This window comes from Dendrobates tinctorius, unplaced genomic scaffold (assembly GCF_039654945.1).
Source record: "Dendrobates tinctorius isolate UK_male_01 unplaced genomic scaffold, ASM3965494v1 ptg000261l, whole genome shotgun sequence".
NCBI lineage: Eukaryota > Metazoa > Chordata > Amphibia > Anura > Dendrobatidae > Dendrobates > Dendrobates tinctorius.
This window is the reverse complement of record NW_027361928.1, coordinates 1,282,443-1,300,159: the sequence shown is the minus strand read 5'-3', so window position 1 is coordinate 1,300,159 and position 17,717 is coordinate 1,282,443. Positions and strand designations below refer to the sequence as shown.

General features: G+C 66.0%; 1 protein-coding gene across 2 annotated transcripts in view; it reads left to right on the top strand.

Moving 5' to 3' along the window:
• Positions 1-17,019, top strand: part of USP4 (ubiquitin specific peptidase 4) — a 50,143-nt gene extending 33,124 nt beyond the window's left edge. For both annotated transcript variants that reach the window (XM_073558904.1, XM_073558903.1), the window contains exons 15-22: positions 1,061-1,149; positions 1,232-1,468; positions 1,767-1,837; positions 1,937-2,052; positions 2,155-2,304; positions 5,979-6,082; positions 6,164-6,252; positions 16,527-17,019. In XM_073558904.1, the coding sequence (XP_073415005.1) occupies positions 1,061-1,149; positions 1,232-1,468; positions 1,767-1,837; positions 1,937-2,052; positions 2,155-2,304; positions 5,979-6,082; positions 6,164-6,252; positions 16,527-16,679 (1,009 nt within the window). In that variant the 3' untranslated portion in view covers positions 16,680-17,019. The remainder of the gene's footprint in view (positions 1-1,060; positions 1,150-1,231; positions 1,469-1,766; positions 1,838-1,936; positions 2,053-2,154; positions 2,305-5,978; positions 6,083-6,163; positions 6,253-16,526) is intronic.
• The last annotated feature ends 698 nt before the right edge of the window (positions 17,020-17,717 follow it).

The following is a 17,717-nucleotide window of genomic DNA, read 5'->3' as shown; positions in this document are numbered from 1 at the left end:
TCCTCTCTTCCTCTGTTGTGTGGGGTGTGGGCGTCCTCTCTTCCTCTGTTGTGGGGGGTATGGGTGTCCTCTCTTCCTCTGTTGTGGGGGGGTGCGGGCGTCCTCTCTTCCTCTGTTGTGGGGGGGTGCGGGCGTCCTCTCTTCCTCTGTTGTGGGGGGGTGCGGGCGTCCTCTCTTCCTCTGTTGTGGGGGGGTGCGGGCGTCCTCTCTTCCTCTGTTGTGGGGGGGTGCGGGCGTCCTCTCTTCCTCTGTTGTGGGGGGGTGCGGGCGTCCTCTCTTCCTCTGTTGTGGGGGGGTGCGGGCGTCCTCTCTTCCTCTGTTGTGGGGGGGTGCGGGCGTCCTCTCTTCCTCTGTTGTGGGGGGGTGCGGGCGTCCTCTCTTCCTCTGTTGTGGGGGGGTGCGGGCGTCCTCTCTTCCTCTGTTGTGGGGGGGTGCGGGCGTCCTCTCTTCCTCTGTTGTGGGGGGGTGCGGGCGTCCTCTCTTCCTCTGTTGTGGGGGGGTGCGGGCGTCCTCTCTTCCTCTGTTGTGGGGGGGTGCGGGCGTCCTCTCTTCCTCTGTTGTGGGGGGGTGCGGGCGTCCTCTCTTCCTCTGTTGTGGGGGGGTGCGGGCGTCCTCTCTTCCTCTGTTGTGGAGGGGTGCGGGCGTCCTCTCTTCCTCTGTTGTGGAGGGGTGCGGGCGTCCTCTCTTCCTCTGTTGTGGAGGGGTGCGGGCGTCCTCTCTTCCTCTGTTGTGGAGGGGTGCGGGCGTCCTCTCTTCCTCTGTTGTGGGGGGGTGCGGGCGTCCTCTCTTCCTCTGTTGGGGGGGTGCGGGCGTCCTCTCTTCCTCTGTTGGGGGGGTGCGGGCGTCCTCTCTTCCTCTGTTGTGGGGGGGTGCGGGCGTCCTCTCTTCCTCTGTTGTGGGGGGGTGCGGGCGTCCTCTCTTCCTCTGTTGTGGGGGGGTGCGGGCGTCCTCTCTTCCTCTGTTGTGGGGGGTGCGGGCGTCTTCTCTCGCTCTGTTATGTGGCATGCTGGCTCCCCACAGGGATGGGTCGCCCTTCCTCACATGTTGCGTCCTCCCTCAGGCGCTACATAAAGGCCCCGTTAACGGAGGAATACTCCTGTCCGTCCAGCATCTCCACTTCCTGCAATGGCTCAAACGGGATCTATGACGGTAAATGTGGAAATCCGCCATCGCTCGTCCGGCGTACGCAGCACCTCCTGCTGAGCTCAGACTTATTTTCCATGTTTTCAAGATGAGGAGATGGATCATCAGGAGGAACATGAGAGGGACGAGTCCCCGGAAGAGTCCAACGGTCAGTCAGACGATAGTGTGGAGGAGGAGAACTCTGAGGGTTGTAGTCCCTGCAATAAAATGCCAAAGAAAGCCCAGGACGTCCGCAAGAGGCTCTTCTGTTTCAGCCTGGTCAACTCCTACGCCACGTCCGATGTGGGCAGCATGCCGGCCGAGGGCGCCGTCCTGAAACTCACCTGTGAGTATGGTTATCACTAGAGTTGAGCGAATGTGTTCGGAAATGGTTGCCGAATCTGAGTTTGCCACATTCGTGCCATGTTGGTACCCTATTCGTGCCAAACGTATGTTTGACGATCGATTCCGAACATGTTCGGTCATTTCTCCTCCCATTGACTCCAATGACATTCGGCGAATATTGTAAATTCAATATAGTCAGGACCACACAGCTCGCCCCCATCTGCTGCGTCATCCGCCAAGTGAGCAGGCCGTGGGGAGGGTGCCTGCTGGTGACTCTGCTGTTGTCTGATCTTTTTTAGCCTATTCCACTGTAGCCATAGACTGGGACACGGAGACGAAGAAGTTATATTACGATGATCAGGAGGCTGAGGTGAGCGCTCTGCGTGATGGGGGCCGTAGTCGGGTGATGGTTGGGGGCCATAGTCGGGTATTGGTCGGCAGGGCTACTGTGACATTGTCTTTCCTGCAGGCCTTTGACAAGCACGAGTCCATGCTGCAGCCACAGAAGAAAAAGATGACGGTGGCTTTGAGAGACTGCATCCAGCTCTTCACCAAGACCGAAGTGCTGGGAGAACACGACCCCTGGTGAGCACCACCCTGTATTGTGTGGGTACTGGGTGCCCGCCCTCTGAGGGTGCCCTGCCACATTTTTGTGGGTATTTCCTTTTCCATTCCTCTTAATTCCAGGTATTGCCCAAACTGCCGGAAGCATCAGAGGGCCACCAAAAAGTTTGACCTCTGGTCTTTGCCAAAAATTCTTGTGGTGCATTTAAAGCGCTTCTCGTATAACCGCTACTGGAGGGACAAGCTGGATGCGGTGGTGGAGTTCCCCATCAGGTAAGGCAGCCCCTTTGTCCTGCCGTTGATAACAGGTTGGCAGTGGGTCAGTACGCTGCTGCATTTGGTAACAGGCGAGTGGTGGGCCGGGGTGCTCCTGCGGGTGCTAACAGGCGGGCTGTGTGTCGGCGCTCCTGCGGGTGCTAACAGGCGGGTGGTGGGTCGTGGTGCTTCTGCGGGTGGTAACAGGTGGGCGGTGGGTCGGGACGCTTCTGCAGGTGGCAACAGGTGGCTGGTGGGTGAGAGCGCTCTTGCGGTGGTAACAGGTGGGCGATGGGTCAGTGCGCTGCTGCATTTGGTAACAGGCGAGTGGTGGGCCGGGGTGCTCCTGCAGGTGGTAACAGGCGAGTGGTGGGCCGGGGTGCTCCTGCAGGTGGTAACAGTCGAGTGGTGGGCCGGGGTGCTTCTGCAGGTGGTAACAGGCGGGCGGTGGGTCAGGGCACTTCTGTGGGTGGTAACAGGTGGGCGGTGGGTCGGGACGCTTCTGCAGGTGGCTGGTGGGTCAGGGCGCTCTTGCGGTGGTAACAGGTGGGTGGTGGGTCGGGGCGCTCCTGCGGGGTGGTAAGCGGTGAGTGGTGGGCCCAGGTATCCTGCGGGTGGTAACAGGCGCGTGGTGTGTCTGGGCACTCCTGCGGGTAGTAATAGGCGGGCGGTGGGTTGGGACACTTCTGCAGGTGGTAACAGGTTGGGCGGTGGGTCGGGGCGCTCTTGCAGGTGGGCGGTGGGTCGGGGTTCTCCTGCGGGTGGTAACAGGTGGGCGGTGGGTTGGGACTCTTATGCAGGTGGTAAGAGGGTGGGCGGTGGGTCGGGGCACTCTTGCAGGTGGTAACAGGTGGGCGGTTGTTCGGGGGTTCTGCTGCAGGTGGTAACAGGTGAGTTGGGACGCTTCTGCAGGTGGGTGGTGGGTCAGGGCGCTCTTGCGGTGGTAACAGGTGGGTCGGGGCGCTTCTGCGGGTGGTAACAGGTGGGCGGTGGGTCGGGGCAATCTTGCGGATGGTAACAGGTGGGCGGTGGGTCAGGGTTCTCTTGCGGGTAGTAACAGGTGGGTTGGGACGCTTCTGCAGGTGGTAAAAGGTGGGTGGTGGGTCAGGACGCTTCTGCGGGTGGTAGCAGGGTGGGTGGTGGGTCGGGGAGCTCCTGCGGGTGGTAAGAGGTGAGTGGTGGGCCCAGGTACTCCTGCGGGTGGTAACAGGCGCGTGGTGTGTCTGGGCACTCCTGCGGGTAGTAAGAGGCGGGCGGTGGGTTGGGACACTTCTGCGGGTGGTAACAGGGTGGGCGGTGGGTCAGGGCGCTCTTGCAGGTGGGCGGTGGGTCGGGGTTCTCCTGCGGGTGGTAACAGGTGGGCGGTGGGTTGGGACGCTTCTGCAGGTGGTAAGAGGGTAGGCGGTGGGTTGGGGCGCTCTTGCAGGTGGTAACAGGTGGGCGGTTGGTCAGGGTTCTGCTGCAGGTGCTAACAGGTGGGTTGGGACGCTTCTGCAAGTGGGTGGTGGGTCAGGGCGCTCTTGCGGTGGTAACAGATGGGTCGGGGCGCTTCTACGAATGGTAACAGGTGGGTGGTGGGTTGGGGCGCTTCTGCGTGTGGTAACAGGGTGGGCGGTGGGTCGGGGCGCTCTTGCAGGTGGTAACAAGTGGGCGATGGGTTGGGGTTCTCCTGCGGGTGGTAACAGGTGGGTGGTGGGTTGGGACACTTCTGCAGGTGGTAACAGGGTGGGCGGTGGGTCGGGGAACTTTTGCGGGTGGTAACAGGTGAGTGGTGGGCCGGGGTGCTCCTGCGGGTGGTAACAGGTGGGTTGGGAAGCTTCTGCAGGTGGTAACAGGTGGGTGGTGGGTCGGGGCGCTTCTGCGGGTGGTAACAGGTGGGTTGGGGCACTCCTGCGGGTGGTAACAGGCGAGTGGTGGGCCGGGGTTCTCCTGCAGGTGGTAAGAGGCGGGTGGTGGGTTAGGACACTTCTGCGGGTGGTAACAGGGTGGGCAGTGGGTTGGGGCGCTCTTGCAGGTGGTAACAGGTGGGCGATGGGTTGGGGTTCTCCTGCGGGTGGTAACAGGTGGGTGGTGGGTTGGGACGCTTCTGCAGGTGGTAACAGGGTGGGCGGTGGGTCAGGGCGCTCTTCCAGGTGGTAACAGGTGGGCGATGGGTTGGGGTTCTCCTGCGGGTGGTAACAGGTGTGCGGTGGGTCGGGGCACTTTTGCGGGTGGTAACAGGTGGGCTGTCGGCCGGGGTGCTCCTGCGGGTGGTAACAGGCGAGTGGTGGGCCGGGGTGCTCCTGCGGGTGGTAACAGGTGAGTGGTGGGTTGGGGTTCTCCTGCGGGTGGTAACAGGTGGGCGGTGGGCCAGGGAACTCCTGCAGGTGGTAACAGGTGGGCTGTGGGCCGGGGTGCTCCTGCGGGTGGTAACAGGTGGGTGGTGGGTCGGGGCGCTTCTGCGGGTGGTAACAGGTGGGTTGGGGCACTTCTGCGGGTGGTAACAGGTGGGCTGTGGGCCGGGGTGCTCCTGCGGGTTGTAACAGGCGAGTGGTGGGCCGGGGTGCTCCTGCAGGTGGTAAGAGGCGGGTGGTGGGTTAGGACACTTCTGCGGGTGGTAACAGGGTGAGCGGTGAGTCGGGGTGCTCTTGCAGATGGTAACAGGTGGGCGATGGGTTGGGGTTCTCCTGCCGGTGGTAACAGGTGGGTTGTGGGCTGGGACGCTTCTGCAGGTGGTAACAGGGTGGGCGGTGGGTCGGGGTTCTCCTGGGGGTGGTAGCAGGTGCTGTGGGCCGGGGTGCTTCTGCAGGTGGTAGCAGGTGCTGTGGGCCGGGGTGCTTCTGCAGGTGGTAACAGGTGGGTGGTGGGTCGGGGCGCTTCTGCGGGTGGTAACAGGTGGGCGGTGGGTCAGGGTACTCCTGCGGGTGGTAACAGGTGCTGTGGGCCGGGGTGCTCCTGTGGGTGGTAACAGGCGAGTGGTGGGCCGGGGTGCTCCTGCAGGTTGTTACTAGCGGGCAGTGGGTCGGGGCGCTACTGTGGGTGGATACTACCGGGAGGTGGGTCGGGGCGCTCCTGCGGGTGGTTACTAGCGGGCGGTGGTTTGGGGCGCTCCTGCGGGTGGTTACTAGCGGGCGGTGGGTCGGGGCGCTCCTGCGGGTGGTTACTAGCGGGCGGTGGGTCGGGGCGCTCCTGCGGATGGTTACTAGCGGGCGGTGGGTCGGGGCGCTCCTGCGGGTGGTTACTAGCGGGCGGTAGGTCGGGGCGCTCCTGCGGGTGGTTACTAGCGGGCGGTGGGTCGGGGCGCTCCTGCGGGTGGTTACTAGCGGGCGGTGGGTCGGTGCGCTCCTGCGGGTGGTTACTAGCGGGCGGTGGGTCGGTGCACTCCTGCGGGTGGTTACTAGCGGGCGGTGGGTCGGGGCGCTCCTGCGGGTGGTTACTAGCGGGCGGTAGGTCGGGGCGCTCCTGCGGGTGGTTACTAACGGGCGGTAGGTCACGGCGCTCCTGCGGGTGGTTTCTAGCGGGCTGTGGGCCGGGGCGCTCCAGCGGGGCGCTGCTGCGACTGCTGGCAGATTAATTCTGGGCCGGGTCATGATGGCAGCTCGGTGCCACATTGTGCTCCTGGTGTGAGGATGATCCCGTGTGGTCGGCCCGCGCTACCTTTTATCCCCCGCACGCTCTACATCTCTCGCGCATTATTGTGCTCTATGTTCCAGAAACCTTAACATGTCGGAGTTTGTGTGTGACCCGACGGCCGGGCCCTACATGTACGATCTTGTGGCGGTTTCCAATCACTATGGCGGCATGGGTGGTGGCCATTGTAAGTATGGCGGGTGCAATAACAGCGCAGCTGGCGGCGTTCTTATGTCTCGCACTGACCAGCGCCTTTCTCTCCCCACAGACACCGCGTATGCCAAGAATCAGGAGACGCAGCAGTGGTATTACTTCGATGACAGCAGCGTTTCCCTGGCATCTGAAGATCAGATTGTGGTACGGGGAGTGGGGGGATGGGGTATGGCCCGGCGGCCATCACTCGGGGTGTGTGGGGATGGATTTGTGCACTGTGGCCATTACTCGGGATGTGGGGGGATGAGGTCGGGTGCGGCGGCCATTACTCGGGATGTGGGGGGATGAGTTCGGGTGCGGCGGTCATTACTCGGGATGTGGGGGGATGAGGTAGGGTGCGGCGGTCATTACTCGGGATGTGGGGGGATGAGGTAGGGTGCTGCGGCCATCACTCGGGGTGTGGGGGGATGAGGTCGGGTGCGGCGGTCATTACTCGGGATGTGGGGGGATGAGGTAGGGTGCTGCGGTCATTACTCGGGATGTGGGGGGATGAGGTAGGGTGCTGCGGCCATCACTCGGGGTGTGGGGGGATGAGGTCGGGTGCGGCGGCCATTACTCGGGATGTGGGGGGATGAGGTCGGGTGCGGCGGTCATTACTCGGGATGTGGGGGGATGAGGTAGGGTGCTGCGGCCATCACTCGGGGTGTGGGGGGATGAGGTCAGGTGCTGCGGCCATCACTCGGGGTGTGGGGGGATGAGGTCGGGTGCGGCGGCCATTACTCGGGATGTGGGGGGATGAGGTTGGGTGCTGCGGCCATCACTCGGGGTGTGGGGGGGATGAGGTCGGGTGCTGCGGCCGTCACTCGGGGTGTGGGGAGATGAGGTCAGGTGCTGCGGCCATCACTCGGGATGTGGGGGGATGAGGTCGGGTGCTGCGGCCATCACTCAGGGTGTAGGGAGATGGGGTCGGGTGCTGCGGCCATCACTCGGGATGTGGGGGGGATGAGGTCGGGTGCTGCGGCCGTCACTCGGGGTGTGGGGGGATGAGGTCGGGTGCTGCGGCCATTACTCGGGATGTGGGGAGATGAGGTCGGGTGCTGCGGCCATCACTCGGGGTGTGGGGGGATGAGGTCGGGTGCTGCGGCCATCACTCGGGATGTGGGGAGATAAGGTCGGGTGCTGCGGCCATCACTCGGGATGTGGGGAGATGAGGTCGGGTGCTGCGGCCATCACTCGGGATGTGGGGGGAGGAGGTCGGGCGCGGCGGCCATTACTCGGGATGTGGGGGGAGGCGGTCGGGCGCGGCGGTCATTACTCGGGGTGTGGGGAGATGAGGTCAGGTGCGGCGGTCATTACTCGGGGTGTGGGGGGATGAGGTCGGGTGCGGCGGCCATTACTCGGGATGGGGGGGAGGCGGTCGGGCGCAGCGGTCATTACTCGGGATGTGGGGGGATGAGGTTGGGTGCGGCGGTCATTACTCGGGGTGTGGGAGATGGGATCGGGAGCGGCAGTCATTACTCGAGATGTGGGGGGATGAGGTTGGGTGCGGCGGTCATTACTCGGGGTGTGGGGGGATGAGGTCGGGTGCTGCGGCCATCACTCGGGATGTGGGGAGATGGGATCGGGCGCGGCGGTCATTACTCGGGATGTGGGGGGATGAGGTCGGGTGCGGCGGCCATCACTCTGGGTGTGGGGGGATGGGATCGGGGGCGGCGGTCATTACTCGGGGTGTGGGGAGATGAGGTCGGGTGCTGCGGCCATCACTCGGGGTGTGGGGGGATGGGATCGGGCGCGGCGGTCATTACTCGGGATGTGGGGGGATGAGGTTGGGTGGGGCGGCCATCACTTGGGATGTGGGGAGATGGGGTCGGGTGCGGCGGCCATCACTCGGGGTGTGGGGGGATGGGATCGGGCGCGGCGGTCATTACTCGGGATGTGGGGGATGGGATCGGGCGCGGCGGTCATTACTCGGGATGTGGGGGATGGGATCGGGCGCGGCGGTCATTACTCGGGATGTGGGGGGATGAGGTTGGGTGCGGCGGCCATCACTCGGGATGTGGGAAGATGGGGTCGGGTGCGGCGGCCATCACTCGGGGTGTGGGGGGATGGGATCGGGCGCGGCGGTCATCACTCGGGGTATGGGGGGGGATGAGGTCGGGTGTGGGGAGATGAGGTCGGGTGCTGTGGCCATCACTCAGGGTGTAGGGAGATGGGGTCGGGCGCGGCGGCCATCACTCGGGATGTGGGGGGATGAGGTCGGGTGCGGCGGCCATCACTCGCGATGTGGGGGGATGAGATCGGGCGCGGCGGTCATTACTCGGGGTGTGGGGAGATGGGGTCGGGTGCTGCGGCCATCACTCGGGGTGTGGGGGAATGGGATCGGGCGCGGCGGTCATTACTCGGGGTGTGGGGAGATGAGGTTGGGTGTGGGGGGATGGGATCGGGCACGGCGGTCATTACTCGGGGTCTGGGGAGATGGTCGGGTGCGGCGGCCATCACTCGGGGTGTGGGGGGATGAGGTTGGGTGCGGCGGCCATCACTCGGGGTGTGGGGGGGATGAGGTCGGGTGCGGCGGCCATCACTCGGGGTGTAGGGAGATGGGGTCGGGCGCGGCGGTCATTACTCGGGATGTGGGGGGATGAGGTCGGGTGCTGCGGCCATCACTCGGTGTAGGGAGATGGGGTCGGGTGCTGCGGCCATCACTCGGGATGTGGGGGGATGAGGTCGGGCGCGGCAGTCATTACTCGGGATGTGGAGGGATGAGGTAGGGTGCTGCGACCATCACTCAGGGTGTAGGGAGATGGGGTCGGGTGCTGCGGCCATCACTCGGGATGTGGGGGGATGAGGTCGGGCGCGGCAGTCATTACTCGGGATGTGGAGGGATGAGGTAGGGTGCTGCGACCATCACTCGGGGTGTGGGGGGATGAGATCGGGCGCGGCGGTCATTACTCGGGGTGTGGGGAGATGGGGTCGGGTGCTGCGGCCATCACTCGGGGTGTGGGGGAATGGGATCGGGCGCGGCGGTCATTACTCGGGGTGTGGGGAGATGAGGTCGGGTGCGGCGGCCATCACTCGCGATGTGGGGGAATGAGATCGGGCGTGGCGGTCATTACTCGGGGTGTGGGGAGATGGGGTCGGGTGCTGCGGCCATCACTCGGGGTGTGGGGGAATGGTATCGGGCGCGGCGGTCATTACTCGGGGTGTGGGGAGATGAGGTTGGGTGTGGGGGGATGGGATCGGGCACGGCGGTCATTACTCGGGGTCTGGGGAGATGGTCGGGTGCGGCGGCCATCACTCGGGGTGTGGGGGGATGAGGTTGGGTGCGGCGGCCATCACTCGGGATGTGGGGGATGGGATCGGTCGCGGCGGTCATTACTCGGGATGTGGAGGGATGGGGTCGGGTGCTGCGGCCATCACTCGGGGTGTGGGGGGATGAGGTCGGGTGCGGCGGCCATCACTCGGGGTGTGGGGGGATGAGGTTGGGTGCGGCGGCCATCATTCGGGGTGTGGAAGGATGGGATCGGGCGCGGCGGTCATTACTCGGGATGTGGGGGGATGAGGTCGGGTGCTGCGGCCATCACTCGGGGTGTAGGGAGATGGGGTCGGGTGCTGCAGCCATCACTCGGGGTGTAGGGAGATGGGGTCGGGTGCTGCAGCCATCACTCGGGGTGTAGGGAGATGGGGTCGGGCGCGGCAGTCATTACTCGGGATGTGGGGGGATGAGGTCGGGTGCTGCGGCCATCACTCGGGATGTGGGGGGATGAGGTCGGGCGCGGCAGTCATTACTCGGGATGTGGAGGGATGAGGTAGGGTGCTGCGGCCATCACTCGGGGTGTGGGGGGATGAGATCGGGCGCGGCGGTCATTACTCGGGGTGTGGGGAGATGGGGTCGGGTGCGGCGGCCATCACTCGGGGTGTGGGGGAATGGGATCGGGGGCGGCGGTCATTACTCGGGGTGTGGGGAGATGAGGTCGGGTGCGGCGGCCATCACTCGCGATGTGGGGGGATGAGATCGGGTGCTGCGGCCATCACTCGCGATGTGGGGGGATGAGGTCGGGTGCTGCGGCCATCACTCGGGGTGTGGGGGAATGGGATCGGGCGCGGCGGTCATTACTCGGGGTGTGGGGAGATGAGGTTGGGTGTGGGGGGATGGGATCGGGCACGGCGGTCATTACTCGGGGTCTGGGGAGATGGTCGGGTGCGGCGGCCATCACTCGGGGTGTGGGGGGATGAGGTTGGGTGCGGCGGCCATCACTCGGGGTGTGGGGGATGGGATCGGGCGCGGCGGTCATTACTCGGGATGTGGGGGGATGAGGTCGGGTGCTGCGGCCATCACTCAGGGTGTAGGGGGTGGGGTCGGGCGCGGCGGCCATCACTCGGGGTGTAGGGAGATGGGGTCGGGTGCTGCGGCCATCACTCGGGGTGTGGGGGGGATGAGGTCGGGTGCGGCGGCCATCACTCGGGGTGTAGGGAGATGGGGTCGGGTGCTGCGGCCATCACTCGGGGTGTGGGGGGTATGAGGTCGGGTGCGGCGGCCATCACTCGGGGTGTGGAGAGATGAGGTCGGGTGCGGCGGCCATCACTCGGGGTGTAGGGAGATGGGGTCGGGTGCTGCGGCCATCACTCGGGGTGTGGGGGGATGAGGTCGGGTGCTGCGGCCATCACTCGGGATGTGGGGAGATGAGGTCGGGTGCTGCGGCCGTCACTCGGGGTGTGGGGGGGATGAGGTCGGGTGCAGCGGCCATCACTCGGGGTGTGGGGGGATGAGGTCGGGTGCTGCGGCCATCACTCGGGGTGTGGGGGGGATGAGGTCGGGTGCTGCGGCCATCACTCGGGATGTGGGGAGATGAGGTCGGGTGCTGCGGCCATCACTCGGGATGTCGGGGGGATGAGGTTGGGTGTGGGGGGATGAGATCGGGCGCGGCGGTCATTACTCGGGGTGTGGGGAGATAGGGTCGGGTGCTGCGGCCATCACTCGGGGTGTGGGGGAATGGGATCGGGCGCGGCGGTCATTACTCTGGGTGTGGGGAGATGAGGTTGGGTGTGGGGGGATGGGATCGGGCACGGCGGTCATTACTCGGGGTCTGGGGAGATGGTCGGGTGCGGCGGCCATCACTCGGGGTGTGGGGGGATGAGGTTGGGTGCGGCGGCCATCACTCGGGGTCTGGGGGATGGGATCGGTCGCGGCGGTCATTACTCGGGATGTGGAGGGATGGGGTCGGGTGCTGCGGCCATCACTCGGGGTGTGGGGGGGATGAGGTCGGGTGCGGCGGCCATCATTCGGGGTGTGGAAGGATGGGATCGGGCGCGGCGGTCATTACTCGGGATGTGGGGGGATGAGGTCGGGTGCTGCGGCCATCACTCAGGGTGTAGGGGGTGGGGTCGGGCGCGGCGGCCATCACTCGGGGTGTGGGGGGGATGAGGTCTGGTGCGGCGGCCATCACTCGGGGTGTAGGGAGATGGGGTCGGGTGCTGCGGCCATCACTCGGGGTGTGGGGGGGATGAGGTCGGGTGCGGCGGCCATCACTCGGGGTGTGGAGAGATGAGGTCGGGTGCAGCGGCCATCACTCGGGGTGTAGGGAGATGGGGTCGGGTGCTGCGGCCATCACTCGGGGTGTGGGGGGATGAGGTCGGGTGCTGCTGCCATCACTCGGGATGTGGGGAGATGAGGTCGGGTGCTGCGGCCGTCACTCGGGATGTGGGGGGGATGAGGTCGGGTGCAGCGGCCATCACTCGGGGTGTGGGGGGATGAGGTCGGGTGCTGCGGCCGTCACTCGGGGTGTGGGGGGGATGAGGTCGGGTGCTGCGGCCATCACTCGGGATGTGGGGGGATGAGGTCGGGTGCTGCGGCCGTCACTCGGGGTGTGGGGGGATGAGGTCGGGTGCTGCGGCCGTCACTCGGGGTGTGGGGGGATGAGGTCGGGTGCTGCGGCCGTCACTCGGGGTGTGGGGGGATGAGGTCGGGTGCTGCGGCCGTCACTCGGGGTGTGGGGGGGATGAGGTCGGGTGCTGCGGCCGTCACTCGGGGTGTAGGGAGATGGGGTCGGGTGCTGCGGCCATCACTCGGGATGTGGGGGGGATGAGGTCGGGTGCTGCGGCCATCACTCGGGATGTGGGGGGGATGAGGTCGGGTGCTGCGGCCATCACTCGGGATGTGGGGAGATGAGGTCGGGTGCTGCGGCCATCACTCGGGATGTCGGGGGGATGAGGTCGGGTGCTGCGGCCATCACTCGGGATGTGGGGAGATGAGGTCGGGTGCTGCGGCCGTCACTCGGGGTGTGGGGGGGATGAGGTCGGGTGCAGCGGCCATCACTCGGGGTGTGGGGGGATGAGGTCGGGTGCTGCGGCCATCACTCGGGGTGTGGGGGGGATGAGGTCGGGTGCTGCGGCCATCACTCGGGATGTGGGGAGATGAGGTCGGGTGCTGCGGCCGTCACTCGGGGTGTAGGGAGATGGGTTCGGGTGCTGCGGCCATCACTCGGGATGTCGGGGGGATGAGGTTGGGTGTGGGGGGATGAGATCGGGCGCGGCGGTCATTACTCGGGGTGTGGGGAGATAGGGTCGGGTGCTGCGGCCATCACTCGGGGTGTGGGGGAATGGGATCGGGCGCGGCGGTCATTACTCGGGGTGTGGGGAGATGAGGTTGGGTGTGGGGGGATGGGATCGGGCACAGCGGTCATTACTCGGGGTCTGGGGAGATGGTCGGGTGCGGCGGCCATCACTCGGGGTGTGGGGGGATGAGGTTGGGTGCGGCGGCCATCACTCGGGGTCTGGGGGATGGGATCGGTCGCGGCGGTCATTACTCGGGATGTGGAGGGATGGGGTCGGGTGCTGCGGCCATCACTCGGGGTGTGGGGGGGATGAGGTCGGGTGCGGCGGCCATCATTCGGGGTGTGGAAGGATGGGATCGGGCGCGGCGGTCATTACTCGGGATGTGGGGGGATGAGGTCGGGTGCTGCGGCCATCACTCAGGGTGTAGGGGGTGGGGTCGGGCGCGGCGGCCATCACTCGGGGTGTGGGGGGGATGAGGTCTGGTGCGGCGGCCATCACTCGGGGTGTAGGGAGATGGGGTCGGGTGCTGCGGCCATCACTCGGGGTGTGGGGGGGATGAGGTCGGGTGCGGCGGCCATCACTCGGGGTGTGGAGAGATGAGGTCGGGTGCAGCGGCCATCACTCGGGGTGTAGGGAGATGGGGTCGGGTGCTGCGGCCATCACTCGGGGTGTGGGGGGATGAGGTCGGGTGCTGCTGCCATCACTCGGGATGTGGGGAGATGAGGTCGGGTGCTGCGGCCGTCACTCGGGATGTGGGGGGGATGAGGTCGGGTGCAGCGGCCATCACTCGGGGTGTGGGGGGATGAGGTCGGGTGCTGCGGCCGTCACTCGGGGTGTGGGGGGGATGAGGTCGGGTGCTGCGGCCATCACTCGGGATGTGGGGGGGATGAGGTCGGGTGCTGCGGCCGTCACTCGGGGTGTGGGGGGATGAGGTCGGGTGCTGCGGCCGTCACTCGGGGTGTGGGGGGATGAGGTCGGGTGCTGCGGCCGTCACTCGGGGTGTGGGGGGGATGAGGTCGGGTGCTGCGGCCGTCACTCGGGGTGTAGGGAGATGGGGTCGGGTGCTGCGGCCATCACTCGGGATGTGGGGGGGATGAGGTCGGGTGCTGCGGCCATCACTCGGGATGTGGGGGGGATGAGGTCGGGTGCTGCGGCCATCACTCGGGATGTGGGGAGATGAGGTCGGGTGCTGCGGCCGTCACTCGGGATGTGGGGGGGATGAGGTCGGGTGCTGCGGCCGTCACTCGGGGTGTGGGGGGGATGAGGTCGGGTGCAGCGGCCATCACTCGGGGTGTGGGGGGATGAGGTCGGGTGCTGCGGCCGTCACTCGGGATGTGGGGGGGATGAGGTCGGGTGCTGCGGCCGTCACTCGGGGTGTGGGGGGGATGAGGTCGGGTGCAGCGGCCATCACTCGGGATGTGGGGGGGATGAGGTCGGGTGCTGCGGCCATCACTCGGGATGTGGGGAGATGAGGTCGGGTGCTGCGGCCGTCACTCGGGGTGTAGGTAGATGGGGTCGGGTGCTGCGGCCATCACTCGGGGTGTAGGTAGATGGGGTCGGGTGCTGCGGCCATCACTCGGGGTGTAGGGAGATGGGGTCGGGTGCTGCGGCCATCACTCGGGGTGTGGGGGGATGAGATCGGACGCGGCGGTCATTACTCAGGGTGTGGGGAGATGGGGTCGGGTGCGGCGGCCATCACTCGTGGTGTGGGGGGGATGAGGTCGGGTGCAGCGGCCATCACTCGAGGTGTAGGGAGATGGGGCCGGGTGCTGCAGCCATCACTCGGGGTGTAGGGAGATGGGGTCGGGCGCGGCAGTCATTACTCGGGATGTGGGGAGATGAGGTCGGGTGCTGCGGCCGTCACTCGGGATGTGGGGGGATGAGGTCGGGCGCGGCAGTCATTACTCGGGATGTGGAGGGATGAGGTAGGGTGCTGCGGCCATCACTCGGGGTGTGGGGAGATGGGGTCGGGCGCGGCAGTCATTACTCGGGGTGTGGGGGGATGAGGTCGGGCGCGGCAGTCATTACTCGGGATGTGGGGGGATGAGATCGGGTGCGGCGGTCATTACTCGGGATGTGGGGGGATGAGATCGGGTGCGGCGGTCATTACTCGGGATGTGGGGGGATGGGGTCGGGCGCGGCGGTCATTACTCGGGGTGTGGGGAGATGAGGTCGGGCGTGGCGGTCATTACTCGGGGTGTGGGGGGATGAGGTCGGGTGCTGCGGCCATCACTCGGGGTGTGGGGGGATGAGATCGGACGCAGCGGTCATTACTCGGGGTGTGGGGGGATGAGGTTGGGTGCTGCGGCCATCACTCGGGGTGTGGGGGGATGGGGTCGGGCGCGGCGGTCATTACTCGGGGTGTGGGGGGATGAGGTCGGGTGCTGCGGCCATCACTCGGGGTGTGGGGGGATGAGGTCGGGTGCGGCACCCATCACTCGGGGTGTGGGGGGATGAGGTCGGGTGTTGCGGCCATCACTCTGGATGTGGGGGGGATGAGGTCGGGTGCTGCGGTCATTACTCGGAGTGTGGGGGGGATGAGATCGGACGCGGCGGTCATTACTCGGGGTGTGGGGGGATGAGGTCCGGTGTTGTGGCCATCACTCAGGGTGTAGGGAGATGGGGTCGGACGCGGCGGTCATTACTCGGGGTGTGGGGGGATGAGGTCGGGTGCTGCGGCCATCACTCGGGGTGTGGGGGGGATGAGATCGGACGCAGCGGTCATTACTCGGGGTGTGGGGAGATGCGGTCGGGTGCGGCGGCCATCACTCAGGGTGTAGGGAGATGGGGTCGGGCGCGGCGGCCATCACTCGGGGTGTGGGGGGATGAGGTCGGGTGCTGCGGCCATCACTCGGGGTGTGGGGGGGATGAGATCGGACGCAGCGGTCATTACTCGGGGTGTGGGGGGATGAGGTCGGGTGCTGCAGCCATCACTCGGGGTGTGGGGGGGATGAGATCGGACGCAGCGGTCATTACTCGGGGTGTGGGGAGATGGGGTCGGGTGCGGCGGCCATCACTCGGGGTGTGGGGGGATGAGGTCCGGTGCTGTGGCCATCACTCAGGGTGTAGGGAGATGGGGTCGGGCGCGGCGGCCATCATTCGGGGTGTGGGGGGATGAGGTCGGGTGCTGCAGCCATCACTCGGGGTGTGGGGGGGATGAGATCGGACGCAGCGGTCATTACTCGGGGTGTGGGGAGATGGGGTCGGGTGCGGCGGCCATCACTCGGGGTGTGGGGGGATGAGGTCCGGTGCTGTGGCCATCACTCAGGGTGTAGGGAGATGGGGTCGGGCGCGGCGGCCATCATTCGGGGTGTGGGGGGATGAGGTCGGGTGCTGCAGCCATCACTCGGGGTGTGGGGGGGATGAGATCGGACGCAGCGGTCATTACTCGGGGTGTGGGGGGATGGGGTCAGGTGCGGCGGTCATTACTCGGGATGTGGGTAGATGGGCTCGGGTGCGGCGGCCATCACTCGGGGTGTGGGGGGATGAGGTCGGGTGCTGCGGCCATCACTCGGGGTGTGGGGAGATGGGGTCGGGTGCGGCGGTCATTACTCGGGATGTGGGGGGATGGGCTCGGGTGCGGCGGCCATCACTCGGGATGTGGGGAGATGGGATCGGGCGCGGCGGTCATTACTCGGGATGTGGGGGGATGGGCTCGGGTGCGGCGGCCATCACTCGGGGTGTGGGGTGTTGAGATCGGACGCAGCGGTCATTACTCGGGATGTGGGGGGATGGGGTCGGGTGCGGCGGTCATTACTCGGGATGTGGGGGGATGGGCTCGGGTGCGGCGGCCATCACTCGGGGTGTGGGGGGATGGGCTCGGGTGCGGCGGTCATTACTCGGGATGTGGGGGGATGGGCTCGGGTGCGGCGGCTATCACTCGGGGTGGTCCTCGCTCTTTGCTGAAGTCTTCTTATCTCTTCTAGACTAAAGCGGCATATGTGCTGTTCTACCAGAGACAAGATGGCGGCAGCTTTAAGGCCTCCTCGCCTGCAGCGTCTCTCGGCTCTCCTCCCGCTGAGGACGACCTCGGGGAACAGGACAGACAGCAGGACTTGGACTGTATGGACACCAACTAATCCTGGAGCCCCACGTGGCCCTGTGCGGAGGGAGCCCCCCGGTTCGAGGTCGGGGGTGTCGGGAGCTTCACCTTCCCTCCAGCTCGCAGGCGGAGGATGGGCCCTTCTCGCGGTCAGTGGACAGATGGGAGGAGCACCAGCAGCCGTCACACCCTGTGATTGGCTCTCGGCCACGGGTGTCCTTACTTCCTGTTGGGGGTGGGGCTATTTATTGCTCTGTATTTTACGGGGACGTTTCCTGTAAAGCATCGCACAATGTACAAAGCGGAGGATGATCTGCAGGGGGCGCTGCGGAGCGCTGTGCTGTGGGTGATGGGTGCCATTAAATGTCATGATGAAAGCAGAGCCTCATTCACACAGGCCGGTTATCAGGGTGCAGTGACGACCCCCTGTACTCCCCCCGCAGGATGCGGCCCTTGTGGTCTGTCACAGTAGGTGGAGCCTCACCAACCGAGTGCACAGGACGTCCCGGGGCGGTGCGCCCGACAAGTAACACGGGAACAGAGATTAGTGAATCACCGGGGAACTACAACTCCCAGCACACACCAGCAGTAGAGCAGGGATGTTAGTGTGGAGGTGGGCGGATGATGGGAGTGCTGACTCCTGGGCCGAGTGCCATCTCCTGTTAGATTTCTGCTTGCCATAACTAGCTGCCATGTGTCTCTCCTCGGGGTGGCGGCTCTTTACTCCCCACCGGTCCAGATGTGTGCACAGTATCCCTCCTCCGCCTCTCCAGATGTGTGCGCAGTATCCCTCCTCCGCCTCTCCGGATGTGTGCGCAGTATCCCTCCTCCGCCTCTCCGGATGTGTGCGCAGTATCCCTCCTCCGCCTCTCCGGATGTGTGCGCAGTATCCCTCCTCCGCCTCTCCGGATGTGTGCGCAGTATCCCTCCTCCGCCTCTCCGGATGTGTGCGCAGTATCCCTCCTCCGCCTCTCCGGATGTGTGCGCAGTATCCCTCCTCCGCCTCTCCGGATGTGTGCGCAGTATCCCTCCTCCGCCTCTCCGGATGTGTGCGCAGTATCCCTCCTCCGCCTCT